The sequence below is a fragment of the Vombatus ursinus genome, unplaced genomic scaffold (assembly GCF_900497805.2).
Source record: "Vombatus ursinus unplaced genomic scaffold, bare-nosed wombat genome assembly UNPS02014770.1, whole genome shotgun sequence".
Classification (NCBI taxonomy): domain Eukaryota; kingdom Metazoa; phylum Chordata; class Mammalia; order Diprotodontia; family Vombatidae; genus Vombatus; species Vombatus ursinus.
Genome location: NW_020954548.1, coordinates 2,752,735 through 2,779,199, shown reverse-complemented (window position 1 = coordinate 2,779,199; position 26,465 = coordinate 2,752,735). Strand labels below are relative to the sequence as shown.

At 38.9% G+C, this 26,465-nt stretch overlaps 1 protein-coding gene and 1 long non-coding RNA gene across 2 annotated transcripts in view; one reads left to right on the top strand and one right to left on the bottom strand.

The window, feature by feature from the left end:
* GRIN3A (glutamate ionotropic receptor NMDA type subunit 3A) overlaps positions 1-26,465 on the top strand; it is a 217,483-nt gene that overhangs the window by 43,348 nt on the left and 147,670 nt on the right. Inside the window, exon 3 of the mRNA XM_027863113.1 lies at positions 16,145-16,749. Coding sequence (XP_027718914.1) covers positions 16,145-16,749 — 605 coding nt within the window. The remainder of the gene's footprint in view (positions 1-16,144; positions 16,750-26,465) is intronic.
* The window catches only part of LOC114043883, a 176,791-nt gene that overhangs the window by 101,511 nt on the left and 48,815 nt on the right, over positions 1-26,465 (bottom strand). Inside the window, exon 2 of the long non-coding RNA XR_003569148.1 lies at positions 17,607-17,662. This is a non-coding gene — a long non-coding RNA (uncharacterized LOC114043883). The remainder of the gene's footprint in view (positions 1-17,606; positions 17,663-26,465) is intronic.

Here is a 26,465-nt window from a genome sequence, read left to right as displayed (position 1 = left end):
AAAGTGTTAGAAAATGAGTGTTCACTGAGCCTACATCTTTACTGATCCTGGATCTCTGCTGTAAAAATGAAATATATACTTGCAGAGATTCAAACACTTTTTCATTTATTCATGTGCACTAATGGCTCTAATCATCACAGTTCATATTATTCAGAATTGGTTAACCTTGAAAATAGACATACTCATCATATACTGTCATGAATTTGTTCATTTCTTTAAGCTACTGGTATTAGGGCTCAGCTAAGAAATGCAGGGAGGGAAGCATTTTCTATCACTAATATACAAGAGGAGAAATAGAATGACATAAAGGATAAAAGGCTGGCCTGGCCTAGAGTCAGGAAGCCCTAAATTTAAGTCTCCCTCCCCCATGACATACTGACTGGTGGCATGATTCTGGGGAAGTCATTTAACTACTCTCCACTGCTCCAGAAAAATATTGAAAATTATAAGTTTCAGAACAGTGACCAATATAGTGGTAGATGGAGTTTCTTCTTTAGGAGCTCCCTATGAGAATGAAAACACATGTCCAGAAAAAAAAAGTACCATTCTGCAAAAAAAAAAAATAAAAATCTAAGAGCTTAATATATCATTTCTAGTATATGTTCTCTTTTTGAATTTGAATAACAAAACCAGGACTTGAAAGGTACAAGACATTAAATAGACGTAGTCCAACAGTCCACTAAGGTCCTCTTCTAATGCAACATTGGAATTTTGGAAGTCAATGTAATTGGGAAGGAACTTCTAACTGGTCTTACCAAGATGGAAAACCATCAACTATAGATCTAGTGGCAAACTCTTTTCTGTCATCTAAGGAGCAGCCCTGACAAGTATGAAGAGACTTGCCCCTATTTTGACTGTAGAGTGATGTAATTTTCAGCCACAGAAACTGTGGAAGACCATCTTCTAAGTCATTGGGGATTGCTATCTGCACCTTTGGAGGGAATATTCACATCAACAAAATGATATTATCTGTATCTTCTGTCCATCAATAAGCATTTATTAAGGATCTAGTGTTTATATATTAAAGTCTAGAAGTTCAAGTGAAAGAAAATGCATTGCAGCAAATTCTAACCCTCATCACTAGTTACAAGTTTGGGAATAAAGAATTCAAAATGAAAAATTACCAAGATTGCTTTTAAAGGCAGACAAATCCTATTTCTGTTATTCAATGGACTTGCATTTATCTCAAGAAAGAAGGAATGAAAGTAGCTCAATAAGAGGTTTGTTTCTTTCTATTATTGGAAGTAATATGTTTAGACTGACTTATTGCTTTATTTGGCCTCACGGTTAAAGTTAAAGCAAAGACCTAGGTTCAGAAATTTCCAGGAAATTGGTACTCAGGAAGCTGGCACAAATATGAGCTTTATTATTATGAAGTGCAATAAGCAGGCAAAAAAAAAGCAAAAGACCCATAAACACTTCATGGCAATATAAACAGACAGAGGTTCATTTTCACAAATGCAAGAAACTCACCCAGTGAGAGAGGGAGACAGATGTGTCAGGGAAGAAACACACTCAAAGTTGGCCAAAATTACATACCCTAGGAATGGGCTTGAGATAAAGTAATAGGTGCCAGATGTGGGAGGATGTATTCCTGATAAGATCCAGTTGTGGAAAAGTTCTGGGGGTCACTTATGGATACCAGGTTTAGGTGAGGTTCAGGTAGGGGGAGTTTCTTTATCAGGACAAGCTAAGGTGAGGATCTAATGTTAACTAAGGCAGCAGAAGGGAGAACTGGCTTAGACCCCTGCAGCCAGTCAAGAATTCCGTGTAGTCAGGAGCTATGAGCCTTCTCTGCCTGACATTGCTCCACATAGACCTGAGTCCCAGCTGAAAACTGTCCTATGACTTTCACTTAGGAACAAACTTGTGAAGGGCAGAAGTATTTATTAAGCACCTATTATGCTGCTGAGCACTTTACAAATGCAACCTTGTGAGGGAGGTGCTATTATTATATCCATTTCACAGTTGAGGAAACTGAGGCAGACAAGGATTAAGTGACTTGCCAGGGGTCACACAGCTAATAAATGTGTGAGGTTGCATTTGAACTCAGGTCTTCCTCACACCAGGTCCAGCCCATCCACTATACCACGTAGCTTCCTCTAGAGCCTCCTTTTTAAGAGAGATATCAAGCAGCAGTGTGAGCATTCAGTCAGGTCTGCCTTGAGTGTGCTCAGTAGGCATTCCTGTCAAGCAAATGGAAGATGAGAATGCTTTACCTCCTCAGACCTATGCTGCCAGATATTATTCTTATGTAGAATTAATAGAGGATGGAGGATAATGGAGGAGGAGGAGTCTTTCAATGTCCATTGAATAACAGCTATTAATCAGTATCAGGCCAATCAGATAGTATAACACTAATTACAACTGTTGTTGGTTGGCCTGATAGCTGATTGACAACGCAGCCAACCAGTAGCATTTTTCTGTATCCTATAATTGTCAGTCAAAACAACAAGCATTTATTAAGCTTCTACTGTGTGTCAGATACTATGATAAGTGCTTCTGAATAATGTCCAAAGATTGATGACATATAAATACCAGTCTGTACATAAATGAAACATTGCATCATAACGTATTAAATGGACAATTACTTAAAAGTTAAAAAAAACTTTAACTATCAATAAAAACTAAATAGTTTATGTCAACTCTAGTATCAGGTCAAGGGTGTGTTTAGAAATGAAAAATCATGAACATTTAGCTGAGTTTTAATTCTTAGTACAATGAAAGACATTGGAATGTGACATAAGCCATCTTTAATAATAGCTCCAAGCTGAATTGAAACAAAGTAATCACATTTCTATAGGAATTTTAGCTGGTACACCAGACAGTTTAATTAAAAACATCTCCATTTCTGAGATAGTATGCATGTTTTTTACTGAGAACTTTTATAACTTCAGTTGAAATATATTTGAATAAATTCTCCTCATCTTGTAAATCATTTGCGAGGTGTTAAATATACAATCATCTGACCTTCAATCTGGCCAAAACCTCTGTCAAAAGTAAAAGGATTTACTTTTCTTTGAAAATCCTTAGCATTCAGAAAATGACTTGTTCTCTGTAGCTTTAAAGTAGAATGAGTCCACACAGCATTTGAAAATATGGCATGTAAACTTTAACATTGAGTTAAAACCATTGTTACCCAGAGGCCACTCATCCAACGACTTCAAATATAAAAAAATGCACTTCCTTTTTACTGGGGGTTGGAAAGTCACATATTCATTTCCTTATCACAGCCTTCTTCTGTTCAGGACAGATTGTTAACAGACTTCTTGATCTCTTGAGGCTCATTTCTGCCTATACAACTGAAGCAGCTTCATAGGGAGGCTGGAACTGCTCCTACTTTCACTCCATTTTCAACTCTCCCCTCAAGCACAAAACCTTGAGGGTCTTCCCCTCCCAGAATGATTCTTTTGCGAAGACAAACTAGGCCATCTTTTGCCTCAATTCTTACCTAGCCTTTAATTACTGAATGCGCATTGCCTCAGATAAACTGAGACCTGGGAAAAACCTTAACTTAAAAAGGCCAAGGTCTGCCACTGCATCTGGGGTCATCGCCATTCATCTTGACCTATGTCTTGTCACTGGACTCCGATGACTCTGGAGGAGAAAGAAAGTTCGATGCCTTTGCACGGCTCTGCCTCACTTAAATCCAATTCACTTGCAAGACAAGGCATCACCCTCATGTCATTGGTCCTCTTTGAGAATGAAGGACAAACGAGTGCCTTAGCTTATCTGTGTGGTGACACCCCTGTGGTGGATCTTTATCACTTTATCTCGATCACTTAATCTCCTCTCTGGATTTCAGATCATTTTACTTCCATGCCCAGGCTAAATTCTAACTTTCAATCACCTATATTCCCACAGAACAAGAAAGGAGAGGCAGTTTTCTTTCTAGTTCTCACTTCTACCCCTTCTTGGCTACAAATCAAAACTGTTATTTCAGCAACCCTTACCTTCTTAAGTCAACTCTAAGTACTTTACCAACAGTGTACTTCTCACTAGCTTTTCTCTTGGTAATGGCCATCCTTTGCTGTTTCCTTAAACTGAACCTTCCGTTATCATTTCCATTTTCTCTCACTAAGGAAATTGTATCTTATCCTAGAGGCAACAGGAAATGCCTGAAGACTTTGAGTAGGGTGCTACTATGGCATTGTCAAGTCTGTGTTTAAAGAATATTAAGTTGGGGGCAGTGAGGTGGTGCAGTGTTTAGAGCACTGGCCCTAATTCAGGAGGACCTGAGTTTAAGTCCGGCCTCAGACACATAACACTTACTAGCTGTGTGACCCTGGGCAAGTCACTTAACCCCATTGCCTAGACAAAAAAAAATATTAATTTGACAGATTACGGAGGATGGACTAGGAAAGAGAGACACTGAGTTAGAGAGATCAATTAGAAAGCATTTGCAGTAGTAGTAAAAGTGAAAGATGATGATGGCTTGTAAAAGGATAGACTAGACTACATGCTCAGAGAGAGGATGCATAAGGAAATATTAGGGTATAGTGAGGTGGAATGAAAACTATGAGGGCTTATCTAAATGTTTTATTTCTCCTGGAACTGAGCACTGTGATCTATATATAGTAAGCTCTTAGTGAATATTGAACATTAAAAGATCCATTCTCTAATAACAATGCAATCAACAAAACAACAGTTTATTCACATCTGTTGGGTTTGCCAATGATGGTGTCCCTTCATCCCTTATCTGACAAATATCAGGTAGGCTTCCTGTTCATCCCATACATAAAACATGCTGCATTTTAACCTCAAAAATAAAGAATATTTGTAGAATTGAAAATTTGCCAAATTTATTCATGAAGTTATAAACATATTAGTGCCAATTCTGTTTCCTCCCAGTAAATGAGGCATATGCTTTTTTCAATATAACCTATAAAAAGTCCTACCCTGTGTGATTTGGGTTAATTTCCATATTCACATGAATCTTCTGATGGTTTCTATTCTTATTAGCAAACCTTAGGAAAAGTCAACATGAGTATAAGCTATTACACCAAAAATGAATTCCTGATGTCAACAACTAAAATAGACTGCTATAATAAACCCAATTGGCAAAACAAAAAAATAAAAAAGACTTGCAAGTGTTCCATGGAGACTTAATTGGGGAAGGGTTTTTGTTCATTTCTTATTTATTAAGATTCAAGAAAACTGGAAAATAATTCCCAGACACCTCAACTGCTCCTATATTACATGGACAAACACGCAAAATAGTTTAATAATAACTTGCCCTTAAAGTCAGCGAAGGGATTGACTTAAACATCTGGGATTTCCCAATAGAGCTGTGTTTAAGGATTGAATGTGATTGCAGTGGGCAAATCTTTATTCATTAGCAGGGACCACATCTCACCCCTGGGTAGCTCTCTGGGACCAAATTTATTTGTTTATCTATTTGTCTGGTGCTATCTAGTGCTCATACAATCTAATTAGCCTAATTTCACTACCCAATTCAGAGGGAGGAGGACATAAAGCCTCCTCATCTCCCTCTCCATTGGAGCTTTTTATTGACTCAATAATGCTGATTTAGTGAGCCTTCTTAGAGAAAGAATTTTCCTGGCCCTGTGTGACAGGTTTGGGCAAAGTTAGCCTTGAATCTCTGGTATAGATATTTGGATGTGAAGAATCCTTCATATTCTTATGAAGCAGCTGAAGAGTTCTAATCTCATCATTTATCAGGGGGTAAGAGCCTGATATTGGAATGGGGGAGATTGGCATAACTCCTTCCTGTTACAAGGCTTTTGACTTTCAGAAGGAGGAAGAAGAGGGACAAAAATAAGAAAGAAAAGAAACAAAGAGAAGTTGAAAAGATGAAAAGAGAAAGGGAGATGTTTTCAAAGAGGATATATATTTACTAAGATGTGGGAGAGAGAAATTGAAGCCATCAAAGGGCAAGAGCATCCTCTCCTCTCACATCTCTCTAAGCTTCTGTTGGGACATGTAAGGGTTGGAGTTCATGAATTTCTTGGTGGAGAGAGAGAGAGAGAGAGAGAGAGAGAGAGAGAGAGAGAAGGAGCGGGGGGAGAGACAGAGAGAGACAGAGACAGAGACAGAAGGGAACTTGCAAGTTTTTTTTTCTTATTCCCATAGTCTTCTAGACTTTGACTCTTGTTCTCAAAGGAGCATAGATTTAGAGCTAAAGGAGACCTTAGAAGGAGACCCTAGGGGCAGCTAGGTGGCACAGTGGACAGAGCTCCAGCCTTGAAGTCAGGAGGACCTGAGTTCAAATCCAACCTCAGACATTTGACACTTACTAGCTGTGTGACCCTGGGCAAGTCACCTAACCCCAATTGCCTTACCAAAAAGCAAAAACAAGGGTACCCTAGAGAAAGTCCAACTCCCTCATTTTACAGATGAGGAGACTAAAGTTCAAAGATTTTTAAGTGATTTGCCCAATCACCCAGTCAATTATCTGAGGCAGGATTTGAATTCAGCTCTTCCCAATGCCAAGTCAAACACTCCAGCCACCACGTCACCTAGCTACTCTCACATCTATTCAGACAGTCATTTTGTTTTTAACTTTGGAATATCTCTCATCAATCCTTTTTCTTTCATTATCCACTGTTATTATCCTTGTTCACCGCTTATCATCTTCTATCTGAATTATTGCAATCACTTCCTAACTAGGTTCCCTATCAATAGTCTCTCCCCATTCAGATCCATCCTATTTATCTAACTGAAACATCATTTATCTAATCACCATCAGATTTACCTAGCTGAAATATTATTTTTATCACATCATTCCCCACTCAAGATCTTATTTTGATCTCCCATACCTAAAGGGGCAAAAAAATCTAAATTTTGCATTCTGGTTTTTAAGGCCCCTTATTATCTGGACCCACAATATCCAGACTTAATACCCTATCTTCCACAACATAACTTCTCCACTTCAACTAATAAAAAAGTCTGCTTGCTCTTAGAGAAGCACAACAGGTTTGTTCCCATCTCTGCATCCTTGCTCATGCTGCTCTCAATCCCATAATGCCTTCATTCCTTCTCTTATTCATGAACCTTTTCCTCCACCATTCCAGGCCATATGGAACTAACCCTTCTGCAAGCTCTGATTATACTTATTGTCTAAAACACTTATTCTGATATTTAATTGATATGTTGCTTTATGTTGGTCTTTAACTGCTACATGTGTGAAAAGTCTTGCCTTCCGTACCAGACTACCAGGTTCTTAAATTTAGAGACTGGGTTTTCTGTTACCAATACATCTCCCATAGCAATCTTCTGGGTATACAGTAGGTACTAAATAAATTCTTAATAAATTATCTTAGTTTGAGTCTTAATTTTTCCTTTAGACTCTTCTATCCAGAAGGAATTTGAGTTGGATACAGATAGAATCAAACTTTCCATTCAAAGAAATAATTCTAGTTTTTTAATCATTCCAACTATACCCCCATTTCACATAATAACTAACTTGCATTTAGTGCTTGCATAGTGACTATATTTTTTTAATGTTATTGGGTTTTGCTTTTCTTTTTCTAGATTGTTCTTCTTGTATTTCCAATCTATTCTTTTCTCTTTCGTTTCTTTGGTGAGATTTGCCATTGCAGATACAAGTTTGTTTGTTTGTTTTTCTATCTTGTCCATTAGTTTTGCTGTGTAGGACTTAAATTCTGCCCTCATAATTATCATTTCTCTTTTAAACCACTCAGGAACAGCGTGTGATGGTTCCTTATTCTCAAATTCTACCCTGTGGAATTTGGGTGATTTCCCTTTGTTTTGAAGTATTCATTCATAGATTCCTGAACTCATACCTGGAAGCCATATGTCTTTCTACAATTAATGTTGTCTCTGTTGATTTATCTGCTTGTGTTCAAAGATCTTTGAGTTCTCTTCTTCCTGACATCTTTGGTAATTTCAGTCTTTTTCTGACTTTCCAACTCCCTTCCCTCTGATGGTGGCTTCCTTGGGACCTCAAAGCATCTCAGCCTCCTCCCACACCGAGCAATTCATGGTTCTCCAATCTAGGTCTCTGACCCACACGACATCTGGGTGACCATACCAGGCCCCAGCTGGTTGCTGACTACTTTCCCTCGGGCTTAGCGGAGGGCTGCACATCCATGCACACATACTTTGTCCTGTCGCAATGTCTTGTCTTACTCCCTCTGTTCCTCCGTCCTCTGGCACAGCACCTACTGCCATGCTGGTGCTATGAGTTGATTTTTGTAGTTTGGGTCGATGAGGCTGTGGGACGAAGGAGGCGGGCAGGGTGCTGATCTCTATTTCCAGTCCAGATCCAGGCTCTGCCTCTTTCCCTCTGTTCCTGGCTCTCCTACAGAGATCTTCTGCAGCCCAGAATTCTGCACGCTGCAGTGCTATCTGTGTTGCCCCACTTCTGAAGTCTGGAGCTCTGCGGCGGCTATCTATTCTGACCCAAGTAGACTTTCTCAGCCTGGAGTCGAGATCTTCATTGCACTGGAAAAAGAAAGGAGAGACCCAGATGTGGGGTTGACACTTGTTTTAGGATCCTGTGGGTCCGCATCCCTGCTGGTAGCATGGAGTGTGGGGGAGGGATGCTTAATGAGCTCAGTGTAGATGCTGGTTCATGGGATGTGTGTGTGTGTGTGTGTGTGTGTGTGTGTGTGTGTGCGCATTTTAACCTTCTTTCAGACTCTACGTGTCCCAAATTGTGGAGACAACTGAAGTTTCTTTATCTTTCTTAGGTGCATAATTTCTGATTTAAAGAGGTCTGAGAGATTGAGGGGATCAGAGAAAATTTCTAGTCCCCTAATTTGTTCATCATGTGACCTAGAAAAGATATACAAGGTACCAGATCTTATCTGATCCTCACAACAATCTTATGAAGTAGATACTGTTGGTACTATTAAACCCATTTCACAGAAGAGGAAACAGACTTACAGAGGTTAGATGACTTGTTCATGGTCATAACACTAGCAAGTGTCAGAGGCAGGATTCAAAGGTCTCTCCTATCACCAATAGCAATATTGTTTCTAGTAAATTTTGTTGCTTCCCATATCCACCATACACAGCAAAAGAGAGGACGTTTGAAATAGAGCTGAGCTAGAAAGGGGAGTATAAATGTGGTAACAAATCAGTATTTCTCAGACTGAATACTGAAAGGTCATCCCATTGGAGTTGAGATTATACTCACCCAAAATCTGCTTACAGGTAATATTAATAATAATATTACATTTATATAGTGCCTACTGTGTGACAGGCACTATGCTAAGTGCTCTTCAAGGTAGGTGCTATTAGCATCCCTATTTTAGAAATGAGGAAACTGAGGCAAACAGAAGTTAAGTGACTTGTGTGGCCCAGAGTCACACAATCTAGTGAGTTTCTGAACATGAATTTAAATTCAGGTCTTCCTGACTCCAAGCTCAGCACTCTATTCACTGTACCACCTACTTGTCTCAGGTTATAGCAGCACATCTGGTTAGCCCAAGTTCTTCCTACTCTTATTCCTTAGCCATCATTTCTACATCCCCGTCTACCTTCACCTCTACTCATATCATCCCTTAATATTTCCATTATGGTATAAGATCTTAGAATTTAAAGAATGAACAGACCTTGAGGATCATCTAGTCTAGATCTCTTCATTTTACAAAAGAGGAAACTGAGGCCTAGAGGAAAGAAACAAATTACACAATAGTAGAGTCAGGACTCAAATCCAGGTTACAACTGAGGCCTCTTGCTCTTCCCACTGTTACAGTCTCATTTGCCTTCCTTTGCTATCCTTAAATCAACCAACAAATTTTTTCAAGGGTTTACTACTATCAGGCACTGTGCTAAGCTCTAGGGATACAAAGAAAAAGCAAGTACAGGCCTCATCCTCAGGGAGTTTACTTTCTAATGGAGCAAACAATATGAATATGTCTATATACAAGTGGTTTACAGGGCGGGTGGAAGGTGACCTTGGAGAGGGAAAAGCTAGCAGCTGGGAAGACTGGGCAAGACATCCTGCAGAAGGTGATGCTTGAGATGAGTCATGAAGGAAGGCAGGCATTCTAAGGAACACAAGGTGGGAGAGCATTCCATGGGAGACAGCCAATGTAAAGGTGCAGAGACCCAAAATGAGGAATAGCAAGTAATTCATTGTGTCTGGATGATATGTGTGAAGCAGAGTGTTGGCTAAATGGACTGGAAATATAGGAAGAGTACAGGCTGTAAAACGCTTTAAATGCCAAAAAGATAAGTATATATTTGGTCCTGTAGCAAACAGAAATGACTGAAGTAAGGTGGGGAGGGAAGGAGTGACATAGTTAGACCTATGCTGTATGAAGAATGGATTGGAGTGGGGAAACTTGAGGCAGGTGGACCAATGAAGGAGCAACTTTAATATTTGAGAGGATAAGGGTAATGGTAGTATGAAGGGAGAGAAGGGGACATAGAGTAGTGATGAGGAAAGGTTATATATGGTCAGATGTCTGAGGTGAGAGGGATTTAGAAACTAAGGATAACATGGAGGTTTGCAATCTGAGTGACTGGAAGGATGGTGGAGCTCTTGACCATAATAGAAAAGTTCAAAAGGGAGCAGGTTTGAGAAGAAATGTAATGAGTTCTGTTTTGGATGTGTTGGGTATCTTGGGTAAAACAAGGAAAGCAAAGAAGTAGCCTGTTGTCTCTTTTACAGTTAACAGCATAAGGTATGGAATATTGCATAAAATGTGGGACTTGCTTGATGGGTTGATTAGTTTTGCTGAATTGTTTATTTTTTATTGTTTGCTATAAAAGATAGCTTTCTGAGTGGGGAGGCAGGGAGAATATTTTGGGAAGTGAAGTTAAATACCAAAATTAACATATGACGAAAAGTGCTATCTTCAGAGAAAAAAACTGTTAGAATCTTTTTACATACATACATACATATATACATACACACACATATATCTATTTGTGTCTAATGGTAGCCATCTTAGGGTAGAGGGAAGAAAATTTTTTTCTAAAAATTGACATAATAATTTTGTTGTATATTTGAAAGGAATATCAAGTTGTGCATAGTAGATTTGCAGTTTCATGTACAATTGTCTTTTTTATTGTGCTATGCTATGGAAATTCTTTTTTTTCCATAAATTAAAAAGAGGAAAAGCTAAAAATAAATAAAAAGCTATCACTATATTCATTTGTTTGTTTTTCTCAATTAAAGTTTATGGCATAGAAATCCTATAATATTTTGTATGTATCCATGTACATGAGTATGTGGTATAAGAATGTCAGGAGATACAGTCCCTGACAGGAGGCAGTATTCCCGTTGAAATCCCAGACCTGTCTTGGTTTTCTTTACTTAACAACAACAACAACAACAAACATTTCTATAGCACTATGTGCCAGTCACTATACTAAGTGCTTTACAATTATTATCTCATTTGATCCTTACCTCATTTGATCTTCCCAATAGCTATTATTTTCCTCATTTTACAGATAAGGAAACTGGGGCAAACAGAGATTAATTCACTGGCCAAGGTCACAGAACTAGTAAGTATCTAGGTCTGGATTTGAACTCTGGTCTTCCTGACTCCAGTTCCAGTGTTCTATCCACTGTGCTACCTACCTGCCTTTCTAATAGGCCTAATCCAAGAGAGCTATGGGGAGTAGCCCCTTCTCATCCAATACTGCCATGCAGTTGTCATACTACAGACAAGCTGCTCCCTATAACCCTCCTCTTCCCCACCCCACCCCCGCCATTGCTTCCACCAGTAAGTTCAAAGACTTGGTTCATCCAAGGCACCTACTTGCCTCCCTCATCCTACTGACCCTACCACTTTCATCACAATGTAGAAATCAGAGGATGGTGTCAGGATCTCTCCCAGTGGGTCACTGAGGTGATCAAGTATAAGAATAAATGCTATACACCTATGTTAGGACTAGATCTCCTCACTAATTAGCCCATTTGGATTCATAACCATTAATTGGAAATAACCCCAGTGTACTCCAGAGAGAAAATTATGCATGCAGCTACCTTCACTAATTCTTAGCCTTTTAATCTTTATTGGCATTTCATATTTTGCAAAGATTGTCAGAATCAGCATCTTAGATTGTGCCTCCTTCCCAGTTTCTTCCTTTGACTTGCTTTAAACTTTCTGGATTAAACAATTTCATTAACAGTCGAACTCTTCCCCATCCACAAAAAAACCCTCCAGCAGAGCTATTCAGGGAGTCCAGAGCAATAAATTGAAGATTGGGCAATTACAGTAGCCCCCTTTTGGCTCCATTAAAATGTATCCACCATCAAATTTGACAAACTCCTGGTATAGTTTACTCTTAGAAAAATGCATCCCCCAGGACAAAGCTTTTTGAATTATCTTGTAGCAAGCAGTTAGATAACATCTGTGCTCTACCTTACAAGAGAAAGAAATAATGTAAAGTTGAAATTTGCTCTGAAGTACATTAGAAAAGGGATTACTCAACAATTGAATAGTGTAAACAAGGAGCAAGAGAGATGAGAGGTGCCTTAAAAGAAATTTAAAGGAGCCTTTTTAGATGGAAAAAAAAGGAAAGAACTATGTTTCTGAACACTGTTCCCTCCATCCCTAAAGGGCACACACATTAATCATAGGATGCGAAAACAGGAAGGAACCTTAGGGATCATTTATTCCAAAGAGCTCATTTTACAGACAGAGACCGGGGCTCCAGGAGATGCGAAGACTCCTCCAAAGACACATAAGCAGTAAGCTGCAGAGCTTGGACTCATGGAAATGTACATGAATGATACTTTTCCCAGGGAGGTAAATCACTATTGTCCTGGTCCTGCTGTGGACGACTGAGTAAATGTAATGTTTACACTTAGAAATAGCTTTGTAGGGAGAGAGATGGTAGGGATGACTACCTCCCTGACAAAACTTTTTGGAGAAGATAAACAAAGAGCAGCAGCCACCATTTTTGTTTAGTGAGAAGAGCAGGCAAAACAAATGTTCACCCGAGGTCTATCTACTAAGAAGCCTAGCTGCCCTAGGGTTTGGGATAAGTAACCAGGAGAGACAAGCCTATAGCTAGGGAGACTCCCATATAGGGTAGGTCAGTTGTTGTGTTTTGGAGTTCTAGAGATATTCCTGTGAGGAGGTATGAGATCCATACAAAGGAGTTGGGAGTCCATTCAAACAAAGGCTAGAAGAACACTGGGTGTATTGTAGAAGGGAGTCCTGTATCTGGTAGGGATTGGACTAGATTCAGTGGTGTCAAACTCAAATAGAAATGGATCCCTATGGGTGTATATTGACATCAAAAGTATAAATTAATATCACCTATATGGTATTGCATTTTTATTTATTTTGTTAAACATTTCCCAACTATATTATAATCTGCTTCAGGCCACACTCAAGAGTTTTGCAGGCTACCAGCAGGGCAGCAAGTTTGCAATTCTGAACTAGATGACCTCCAAAGACCTTTCCAAATTTGAGAGTCTATGATTTCATGATATAGGAGAGAGCCATTGCTGAGAATTTTAAACAAGAAAGGGAAGCCTTCTGAGACAGCCTCCGTTGCAGAGAGATCTAGAACTGAATCCTGGCCACTAATAGAGGTAGCATGGTACAGTAGAAATGGTAATGGCCATCAGAGGACATGGGCTCATATCCCACCTCTGACACTTCCTATCTACCTGTGTGAACTTAGACAAGTCATTTAATGGAAATGAGCACTGAAAGTCAGAAAACATGATAATGAATAAATTTAAAAGCATATATTCAGCACTTATGCCAAGTGCAAGGGAAAGAGACAAAAGTGGAATTTTTCTGCCTTCATAAAGTTTACATTCTAATTGAGCAAAATAATACATATATGAAAGTGATGGCCAAGGGAAGGATGTTTTGATCTGAGGAGTCAAAGACAGTGAGTGAAATAGTCTGGCAGTTGATTGGCAGGCTTTCCCCAGGAGTGATGGCAATGTTGATTTGATTACATGTCTCTGAGCAAGGGGTTGGTATGAGGGGAGGGGAAGGATTATGCATGTGGCAGCAGATCAGAAAATAGCCCAGGTGAGAGGATATTGTTGGGTTTGCATACTATTAGACATGGTGAGATCTCAGCAATCAATGCAATTTTTAATTTGTTACATTCACATTTTTATAGAATTTTTGTTCTAGTAATATAAGATCTAACTGGCAAGAAGAGCTAAGCTAGGAGGCTACAAAGATGACGGATTTGCTCCATGTTTGGCCTAGCCAAAGCAGTGGATTCCCCGCAGTAGCCTTGTGGTGTCCTGAGCTGTCCCCTGTGAAGCTATCATTGGGCTCTCTCCTCACCACAGCTGATTTGATGACAAGCTGAGTGCCAAAACTGCCAGAGACAGAGAAAGAGAGAGAGAGAAACAGTAGGAGTGAAGAGAGAGGTCTTCTAAAAGGGAGACAGGAGTTCAGCAAATATAAACACCTCCCCCAGCTGGAATTACCCCCTTTCAGTTGATATGAATTCTGCTCAGCATGCAAATACCACAAACTGTACCAACAGGGAAGCCTTAGGGGAGACCTGTTGAGAAAGTGAGTCTACATGCATTTTGTTGATTTTATGATATCTGTACAGCAGGAATCCACTGATCCATTTAAGATGTTTACTTCCATTGAATTCTCTTGTGCGAAAAGATTCCCCATTCACTAAGAAGGAAGAGATTACCCCCCAATGTGGAACATCTATAATTGCTTGCTTTTCTTATCCCACCCTATAGATTTATATCATGGGCTGATCATAAATCTGTCCTTGGAAAGAGTAGAATTTAATTTAATTGCCAATTACATACTACAAATGGGCTGCTTATAAATAAGCTTTTTTATGATGGTACCTTTGGCTAATGTTGCTTGTGGGGAGACGGAGTGCTTTGGATTCTTCACTGAATTCCTAGTTCATGGTGCATGACCCAACATAGAGCACTAAAATTAAACAACATGATGTGACAGTTGGGTTTTGGTTCATTTTGTTTTGTTTTGTTTTGTTTTTTTGGTGTGAAGCTGCAACAATGGTTAGAATTACATCCTTTACTATATGCATGTACAATTTCCATTTACTTAACAAGATATGAGGAAGGAATGATTTTTGTTGTATTTAATACCACTTATGAGACCTATTTAAACCTTGCAGGGGATGGGGAGAGGGAAAAAATTTAAAAAAAAACACCATTAAGATTTTTGTCCCCCATAGTTTTCTTCTATAATTCATTTGTTCTATGCCCACTTATTAAATGCCCAGTATATACAATAATAATAGCTCACATTTATATAGCATTTTAAATTTTGTAAAATGCTTTACACATATTATCTCATTTAATCCACACAACAACACAGTGAGAAGTATTGCAGCTATTAATACTCCTGTATTACAGAGGAGGAAACTGAGGGTGAAAAAGACTAAGAGACTGACTCATGGTCATATAGCTATTATGTCAAAGGCAGATCTCTTAAATCTAGCGATTCAAATTAACCAACATTAGCTATGACACTATTAAGTGCCTACTATGTGTCAGGCATCACGCTAGGTACTAGGGAATACAAATGTAAACATGAAATAATCCCTGCCCTCAAGGAGCTTAAATTCTGCTGAGAAAATATAACATATAATTTGTTTTAATGGGTGGGGATATAACATGTAAAGCCAAACTCTTACCACTGCACCATGCTACCTCTGGCACTGTGCTAGGAACTGAAGGAGATACAAATAAAGCAGAGGCTTTAGGCCTTACAGTCTAGTTAGGGTGATTAAATATGTACACAAATTTAGTCCAGTGCTAATGTGCATAAGAGTGGTACAAAATGTTAGGGGCCAGATGAGGGAGGGATCATTTTTGGCTGAAGGGCTCAAGGAAAGCTTCACGGGGGAGGTGATAGCATTTGAGCTGGTCCTGGAAGAATCAACAGGATGTCTTTGAGGGCAGGGAACATTTCATTTTTGTCTTTGTATCCCAAGCACCTTGCGTAGTGCCTAGTGCATAGCAGGTGCTATTAAAATGTGTGTTTATTGGCTGTCAACAGGCAGAGATAATATGGAGGGTTTCAGAGGTGAGCAGACAGAGAGGTAGGTGAGTGCAGGATGTATTTGGGAGATGGCAAATAATCCAGATTGACCAGTGGGAGCTAAGACTGGAGCAGTAGGATGGAGTCAGATCATGAAGGAATTTAGACATGATTCAGAAGGCTGCAAGAAGCCACTGAAGCTTTCTAATTCTTCTTTTTCATATTTTTAAATACAGAATCCCCTTCACCTACAGCTGAGTTTAGAAAATTCATTAAGTTCTGATGCTGATGTCACTGTCTCAATCCTGACCATGAACAACTGGTACAATTTCAGCTTGCTGCTATGCCAGGAAGATTGGAACATCACAGACTTCCTCTTCCTCACCCAGCAGAGTGCCAAGTTCCACCTGGGATCCATTATCAATATCACAGCCAATCTCTCCTCGAGGCAAGATCTACTGAGCTTCTTGCAAGTCCAGCTTGAGATCATTAAGGACACCACACCCACTATGGTGATGTTTGGCTGTGACATGGAAAGCATCCGGAGGATTTTTGAAATCACCACCCAGTTTGGAGGGATGCCTCTGGAGCTCCACTGGGTACTTGGGGATTCCCAGAATGTGGAGGAACTGAGGACAGAAGGTCTGCCTCTGGGCCTCATTGCTCATGGCAAGACCACCCAGTCCATCTTTGAACATTATGTGCAGGATGCAATGGAACTGGTAGCAAGGGCCATTGCCACAGCCACCATGGTCCAGCCAGAACTTGCACTCATTCCCAGTACCATGAACTGCATGGATGAGGGAGTCACCAATCTCACTTCAGGGCAGTATTTATCAAGGTAGGAAATGATTTCTCCATTTTGCCACCTCTTTTATAAGGCAACAGTTGTGGTAATAAAACACAAATCCTTCTACTTTCAAAAACATCCTTCTCAATCAGTGAGTAGCTTTAAACCCAAAGATGGATGTGGGGTATACCAGTCCTACAAGACTAATCCTATTGATTATCTTCTCATCTTTCATCTCTTGTATGTTCTACAATGGTTTGGCTATGTCTCAAGGACTGGTTATCACACTGTAAAAATAAGAATATAAAGTAGGCCCCCAAATGGCACTAAATGAAAGTACTTCATTTTCTTTTTCCCCCTAGTAAGGAACTGGTTCAATTCTCTTCTTCTCCATTCCCTCTACCTCCCCTGGGTAGCTATGTTAATATAATGTTAACAAAAACATAAACAAGTAACTGTTGCCAATATTTGTAGAGACACCAATAAAATGCTTTATGTATGTAGGATCATAGTTTTAGATCTGGAAGGGACACAAGAGGTCATCCATTCTAACTCATTCATTCTGCAGATTGGGAAATAAACTCAGAGAAATTAGCTGATTTGCTCAAAGTCACACAGGTAGTAAGTGATAGATCCAGGATTCCTTATCTCATGTGAACCTAATAATAAGTCAAGTCAAGTAAACAAACATTTACTAATCAACTAATATGTGCCAGGTACTTTTCTAAGTGTTATAGATACAAAAAAGACCAAAAATGGTTCTTTCCAACAAATGGTTGTACATATGAGAAAACTTAGGCTCATAGAGGGTAAGTCACTTGTCCCAGTCACAGGGACTAGTGTCAGACATGGGATCCAAACCTACATTTTCTTGACTGAAATTTCAACATTGTGTCACCATTACTCACCCTTTCATGCTGTCCTTAGAATACGAGATTCCTACACGTGGCGACATTCTGCATAGCTGCCAGGAAAAAAGAAAAGGAAATACTTCCAATAAGAGCAAAGAAAGATATATTCTCCTTACTCAGTGTCAGTGAACGGTGCAGCATCCCAATATGCATTCTCTAGAAAGGTAATTCTCTACCCGTACTACTCTCTATCCTGTACTTAAGGATACATAGGACATTCCTCTGTTCCCATGAGAACCTACTCCTGTTGTGGGTATATATGGAATATTTAACTATTGCTTCAAGAGAACTGAGTAGGAGCATATGTGTATATGTTAAAGATCAAATACACAAATATTTACTCAGGGTATAAAAAGTCGGTCACCCACAAGTTTTTACTTCACTTTTTAAGAATAATCATTTGTTAAATGATCTTCTTTCATTGAAGTGCAAGTTAAAATGTTTGAATTTCCACAAATATGATTGAATTTCACACATCTTGCATTTTATAAGGGAACCTCACATAATTTCAGACATTGACACTTGGAGCAAAAGGTCTGACTTAAACCAACAAATTAGATCTTCCACAATAAAGGTATAAATAAAACCTTGAGCTGTTGACTACAAATCATGCTTACTTACAGCTTACATAAGTCAAAAATAACATATATTGAGAAAATGTCTCCCAGTAGAAAGAGCATGGATTGACTTACTCTGTCACTGGCTTGCAGAAGACATTGAGTAAGGCATTTACTGACCTACAATGAAAAACATAATTCTGTCCTAGCTGGTGGTTGAGGCCATGTTCACATATCAAAAAGGCTGCCTGGTTATTTTTGGTTTTGTATCAGTAAAACGGATAGTTGGCATTCTAAGACTCTGTGCTGTCTTCCCCCAATCTTGTCACCCTCAAAACCCTGAAAGATGAGGCACAGAGGTCTCTACAGTAGAAAATTATCAAGCAGTTAAAATGATATCAGGTGGGCATGGACTGAGACATAAAGTTGGGTATGAATATTAACATCCTGGACAATATCTACACAAAAGGGCTGTTAGGCCTTGCTAAATGAATAAGGTCTAACTTTTATTTTTGTTTTACAAAACTTTGTGTTAGTGTGTGACCTGGGTCTTTAAATGACTATAGGTCATTTTGCAAATAATTTTGGCCTAGAGACGTGGGAAGTCACAAGAGGCAATGTTCACTAGCATTGGTAAAATAAATTTAGACAGCAATATTTGCTGCCTTATACATTTGTGGAACATGGGGCTGTTTCTCTAGCCTTGCTCAAAGAACTTCATAGAAGTATACTGTAGGAAGATTTAGTGCTAGGATGTATTTCAAACTCATCTAGTTGAACTTCAAGAAACATACTAAAAAGCTCTAAAATTGCCCTTAGGAGCATGATAAAAACAGGATATTTCAAGACAGCCAACAGGTGGGAAAGCTAACCATAAAGGCATCAAATCCAAAATGCTTTAACCCAAGACTTCTTGAAATATTTCAGCATTATTATTCACTTTGTTCAGTTCTATGTTATAGGAAGTTGGTTAGTCTCTGGCTGGAAGTCACAGGCCTGTCAACAACAATCTTAATTGTTGCCCAATTGCATAAGGTTGTCTCTGTTTCTTTGCCCAGAAGAGAACAGAACTGTAGATAGTGAGCTGTGTAAAAGAAATATCAGATTGCTCTCTAAATTGTTAACATCATCAGATGCCATATATACATGAAATGCTAATGGAATTTCCCTTTTCAAATTTTGAATGAAGTAACTGACTTGTAGATCCAAATAATCACTAACTTATAAACTGGTAAAAAAAAAATTCTCTCTGGGCAAAGATATACAAGTAAATGTGTATTTATACCTTTTGTGGAGCTCACAGTCTAAGGGTTAGGGTTAGAGTTTCATTAATGCAGACCCCTAAAGACCTAAATGAAAGTAACTCACTAAGACTTTGTAAGCTTAGTACAAATTACTGTCTGCGCTGGAAAGTCATACAATTACATTGATGTTAAAAAAATAATTCAATGCCAAACTATTACCCAATTTAAAGTAATTTAGTATTAGTAAGGTTATGTTTAGCAAAAATGCTCTGGTAAACCTGGATTCTGAAAGACAAAACCATGTAACTAAACTTAGCAAATCAATAAGCTATCTCAAATACAATTTTAAGTCCACAACTCAAGAGTGTCGTTTTGTGCCATCTATTTTCCTATCTGCTCTGAATGTTTGTCACTTATTTCTTAGTTCCAAACTATGTTCTGGATGAAGTTCTAGAAGTCTAAAATGTGTTTGCAAAGATAGACATACACATACACACACACACACACACACACGCACACACATGTTCAGTCATTTTTCAGTCATTTCTTGCCTCATGTGGGGTTTACTTGGCAAAATTACTGGAGTGGCTTGCCATTTCCTTCTCTAGATGAGGAAACTGAGGCAAATAAGGTTAAATGACTTGCCCAGAGTCACACAGCTAGTGAATGTCTAAGGCTAGATTTGAACTCACAAATAAGAGTTTCCTGACTCCAGCCCAGCACTCTATCCACTGCACCACCTAACTGCCATACACGTGTGTGTATGTGTATATATACATGCATGTGTCCATATGTATATACATTCATATGTGTACATATACATGTATATGTACACCTATACATGTGCTTCTATACATCTATAGAGAGATCTTTTTCTTTCTTCCAACAAGTTAATTGAGTTTTTCCAAAGGCACAGGGAAGACACAAGAAACCAAGATCCTCTTTAATTAGGGCATAGGATCATAGATTTGGAACTGGACTGGACATTAAATGCTATTAAATAACTTCTCAGAACAAATCCCCTTAATAAAAGGATTTGTTCTGTAAAACTTGGACTCAGTCAAAAGGCCATGCCCAAGGACCTAGAAGGCCTCATGTGGCCTTGAGGCCACAGGTTCCCCATCCCTAGTCAAATTCCTTCATTTTACAGAAGAAACTGAGCCACAGAAATATGAAAAAACTTACCACCAGCACTGTTTACCCTCTACCACTGCCTATGCAGTGGAATTGCAGTATATGCTGGGGTTAAAGTTGTCATGGTTACTACTGGCGCAGGAGAGGATGCCATGGTCCAGGCACAATTCTCTTTGTAAGATTAAGTGTCACCTTGAAATTCACTGTTAATTTGCATATCAAATGTTCCCACTCAGGCTGCCGTTGATTAAGAATTACCTCGAGATTGATTCCTGAACTAATTTCCATGGCAAATACTTGAGTTTTTCTTTTTCTTATAGAAAGGCTTGGAAATGTTTTGACAACAATGCATCTGGGTGAGTGAAATCTGATCTTTCTCTCTGATGTTGTTCACTGAATTTGATCAATCTATTCATCTATTCTCTCTCTACTTCTGGGAAGTTTTCTTGTGCACTTCCCTTTAAAATGGTGGTTATGCTCTTTTGTCGAATTTTTCAAATATCCGATTACTTTTGAATTAGCTCACTAAGCTCAGTCTTCTAGTGTCATCATCTTTTCTTATAAAGTTTTCAAGCCCCCTTCCAATTCAGTTGTCTTTCTTCTCACTTACACATATAGTCTGCCCTTTCTATCAATGTAACTACCAGTCTGATCATTTTATTTCCCACTGATTCCTGACTTTATTCAAATTTTCTACTACTTTCCCCATGTAGCTGATTTTTGTTATGGATTTGTCCTGTATTGTTTTTACTGATGATCAATTTCTCATTGCAGATGTCAAATCTCTCCAGGAATGCCAGATACCTCTTCAATTTCTATAAGGGATTCTTATCTCTTTATTTGATTGGTCTTGTACTCAATTTGGCTTTGTTTCTTTAATGGTTCTAGAATTTAATGTCATTTTTTTGTGTCTGACAACTTCAAGATATTTTAATATATTACATTTGTTAGCCCAGTACCTGGCACATTGTTAGTGCTATAAAATACTTTATCTGTCATATTAGGAGTTTTTTCCCTCTACTCACTCATTTCTTTATCCTTTCCTTTTCCTTATCGAAGAAGCTGTTCTTTTTGGTTCCTCCCCTTCTTTTTCTCTCCTTTTTCTTTATGAATTTAATTTAGGGCATTAGTCATATAGCAGACAATGAGAATCTGGAATCTTTCACAATCTCTCTTCTTTTGTCTGTTTGTCTATCTATCTGTTTCTCTCTCCTGCTATTTGTGAGAAATGTTTTTTTCAAAAATATATGATTAAAGTGACACCTATGTATCAACTAGGCTCTGGCTCCAAACATAATCATCTCGGTTTACCTTGGAGACTTCTCTCAAGAATAATCCCTCTAAGTCATATTGCCCAGGATTTTCCTTGGAAGCATCAGAAATTGCCTAATGTCTCTCTAGGAGTCCTCTGCTTCCCTGCAAGCTCTAAGACTAACGAGACATTGGAGCTAGGACAGATGTTTATTAAACAGCCAAAAAAAAATCCCTCAGAAGCAGTTATATTCTAATGTCAGGGGTGAGGAACCCGTGGCCTTGAGGTCACGTGTGGCCTTCTAGGTCCTCAGGTGAGGTTTTTTGACTGAGTCCAAGTTTTACAAAAACAAATCCTTTTATTAAGAGGACTTGTTCTGTGAAGTTTGGATTCAGTCAAAGGGCTGCACCTGAGGACCTAGAAGGCCACACGTGACCTCAAGGACACAAGTTCCCCACCCCTGTGTCTAGTCCATTCATAATCAGGAGGAAAATGTTCCTCCCCTTTCCAAAGGTCATTAAGCAATATTCCCCTTTGATTTCTCCCACCTTCCCTCCAGACCTATGTATACAGTTCACATGACTCATAATACCAATGAAAAGAGTAAATCATGGTTTTTTTTTTTTCTCAGTGTACTGATGTGCTCACCTCCATGCTCAAGTGAGACTGGACACTACATCTCCTTTCCCACCTTCTCTCACTAAGGTTCCAAATCCCTTTTCTTTCTTTTTCTCCTCAAGTGTCCAATGTTTCCTCCACATCTCCATCTTGTGGCAGCCCCTAGATGTTTATGCTTCTCTATAGATTCCACATAGCTACATAAGCCACTATCCAAATTCACCGCAGCCCATTAACTCTGTGTCTGTGTCTCTCTGCTGAAGAGGCATGTCTTTCTGTGATCCTCTAGGTCATTTCCTTTTCAAGACCCAGCCCAAGTATATACTACACCATTAACATAGTGTGATTTTGGTGATCCTCACTGCTGCTTCCCAAATAAAGGCTTTGATCTGTTTTTCATATGGACACCCAAAGGGTCTGGCATCAAATATACAGAGGACCACTTTGAGAGAGGGATAAAAAAACTCACATGTTGTTCACACACATATTGTTTAAGAGATTCTATAGTAAATAAAGTCACAGTTTTCACTTCTCTCTGAAAATGTGTAGGCAGAGTCAGGGTCACATATACACACAGGGAGAGAGGGAAGGAGGAAGAGAGAGAGAGAGAAAGACAGAGAGACAGAGAGAGACAGAGAGTGAGAGAGAGAGAGAGTGAGAGAGAGAGAGAGAGAGAGAGAGAGAGAGAGAGAGAGAGAGAGAGCAGACTGTAGTGGTCACTGGAAGCCCCTGTTTTAAAGAAGCCCTAGGTATGAACTTAGAATGGTCACTGTCAGCAGTGACTATAGTAGGCTCTTTAAAGGAAGCTCTTCGCATCTAGCCAAGTGCTGACTTGAGCTGATGCTATTTTTCCTGACAAGAAAATAGATGTCCCTATGTGTGAGGCTCTGGAGCTGTGTACCTCCATAGAAAACATTATGCTTGCTAAAGTTATTCCCTTGGGCATGAGACTAGGCAAGCGCAAGAATACTGCTGCAGAAAATACCCCCCACACACACACACCAAATTCAAAGGAAATCAAAAGGAGGGTCACTGGATATTTGCTGCTTTTATTTAGTTCTCTTGAATCCTGTCCTATCTTAGATCCTTGGACAATTATTTATTACCCAGGTTCTAATTCTAATTTATCATTGAAGTAGGAAATGAACAGAAAATTACTGAATTCTAAAGTTGGAAAGGACTAAGGGTTTATTAAATTCAATTAAACACACTTATTAAATGCCTACTATGTTCACAGCACTGGAAAATCTTTTGGGGGAAAAGAACAGGTACATGGATAACATTGGGAGATTGAAATGAAGGAAAGGAGACATTCAGGCAATATACTATAAGAAATTGGAGTATGAAATGAATAGTTTATCCAGGAGAGGTTAGCAAAGGCTTCATAGAAGACTTGGCACCTGAGTTTAGCTTTGAAGAAAGAGAAGAACTTCAAGAATAAGGTGAAAAAAATCTGTTACAGGCATGGGAACCATAGGAACAAAGGACTGAATATGGGAGAGGACAGAGTTTAGCTGAATACAGAATGTATGAAGAGGAACAGGATGAGATAAAGCTTGACAGGTTGATTATAGCCAGATTATAGTTGATCTTGAATGCCAGAATTGAAAACTTGTACTTTATGCATCAGGCAATGCAAAGTCATTGAATGCTGTAGATAAAAGAGTGAAAATTATTTCATTCAACTCTTACCTTGAGCATGAAGCTCACCTATATTTTCCCCAAGTGCTCAATCAGTCTCTATTTGAATGCTGTGAATCGTAGGGAATTTACAACCTTTTGAGGCAGCCCATTTTGTGGGAAATATTCATAGTGTTTTTCTAATTACTGAGTGAAAATCCACTTCTCTGTAACTTCCACATCTCTGACCTGGTTTTTCCTTCTGAATTCTAGCAAAACAAATTCAGTCTCTCATGAAAGTCACTCAAAAATATGAAGACAGTTGGCATGGTCCCCTATATTTCCTCTCTTCTAGACTACACATTGCCATTTCCTTCAGCCTTTACAGAATGGTCATGCATCATTTCATTCTCTTGGTTCCTCCTCAAGACATGCTCCAGTTTTTCAATGCAATGTCCTTCCTAAAACGTGGAACCCTAAACTAAACACAACACTTCAGATACGCTAAGGCCGAGTAGAGTAGATCTTACTGAGTTACAGCTTTTGAGGTAGAAGGGACCTCAGAGGTCATCTAGCCTCACCCCTTCATTTTATACTGAGAAAATGTGGCCCAAAGATGTTAAGTGATTTGCCCAAAGTAGCAAATTGCAAAGCAAGGATTTGAATTCGGGTCTTATGACTCCAATACCAGCATTGTCTCCATTCTACCATGCTTGTCTCAAAGCAAATGCCCTTCATTTGATATAATATAACTTCATTAATGCAGCCTAGGATCCACCTGTACCTTTTGGCTGCCATATGTCATGGCTACCTCAATGAGAGTCCTTAGAGTCCACTCAAAACTCTAGCTCTTTTTTTTGTATGCACTGCAATCTAAACTTCTCATCTATAAAAACAATAATTATATCCTTTTTGTCTAGTCATTCAGAAAAGCACAGAATTTTCAAAGTTGAAAGGGACCTCAGAAACCTTTTAATCTAACCTGTATCTGAAAAACATGTATCTCCCAACTTGAAGATCTCCATGACAGCAAGCCCACTGCTTCCTATGGCAGCCCATTCTGCCTTATTTCAGCTCTAATTGTTAGGAAATTTCTTTTTGCACCCAGCCTAAGTTTGTCTTTTTGAAATTTCCATTTTTCATTATTAGTTCTGCCCTCTGTGGCCAAATAGAACAAGTTTAATCCCTCTTCCATATAACACTCCATATGACAGCTATCATGTCACCGCTTAAGTTTTCTCTTCTCTAGAGTAAACATCTCCAGTTCCTTCAAATGACGTCATAACACATGAACACAAGGCCCTTCATGATTCTAATTATCTTCATCTGGACACTATCTCACCAAAACCAATCAATCAGCAAGTATTTATCAAGCTCCTAACATGTTCCAGGCATGAGTGATACAAATATAAAATAACAATAACCCCAACTCTCAAGAAGCTTACATCTAATGGCCTTCTTAAAACATGGTACCTAGAGAGGCAACAGGGCATAGAGGATAGAGAACTGGAGTCAAGGAGACAAGTTCCAATCCTGCCTTAGACAAATACTGTATGACCCTGGGCAAGTCACTTAACCATTCAGTGTTTCGAGGCAACTGTCAAAGACTAAGTTATAGAGCACTTGCTGATATGTACTGGTAGAGACAGTTTTCTTACCAGAAATTTTGCTATAATGATGAAATTCCAAGCATGCCTCGCCTTCCTCTCCCCCTCAAAAAAAATGCCCCTGAGAACTAAATACAGTACTCCAGATGTGGTATAATCAAAACAGAGTACAGGGAGACTATCAACCGTTATTTCTAAAAGCTATGAGTCTCAAAGTCACATTCACTATTTTGCCTACCATATTGGTATCACCATTAACTCATTCAACTAGCTCCAAATCCACCAGTTGTTCTGTTATCCAGATCACATTTCTCCTCAGGAACATATTTGATTTTGTCAAATGGTGTACTGAAATCCAGGTACAAGTGACTGAAGTATGTCTACCAGCATAGTATTTACATCCTTAGATGGGCCTACAATCTCTTTAGTATGAATGTATTCTCTACAGATCAGAAGTCAGTCATTCACATCTTCCTACCTGGAGTGTTTCTCATACATATCCTCTGTACAAACCTTTTCAGAGTTCACCCCAATGCGCTAAAGACTTCCTCTGTTTCTTTTAATAGCTTACAGGTTCCAATATAGCTCTCAAGCTGTCTATATTTTATTTTGCATTCACACAACATAATTGTTGCTCTTCTTTCTTGTCCTTGATTATGTCTTTTATGCCACCTCTCAAAAGCAAGTTATCATTGGAAATATGCTTTAATCTGCTTTACGACAAGCAGTTGCAGGGGTTCCCCTGCCCTGCCTCTCATTATCCTCTAGGCAACTTGTAATTTAGATTTTACTAATTATCAATAATTTTAAGAAGTCTTTTTAAC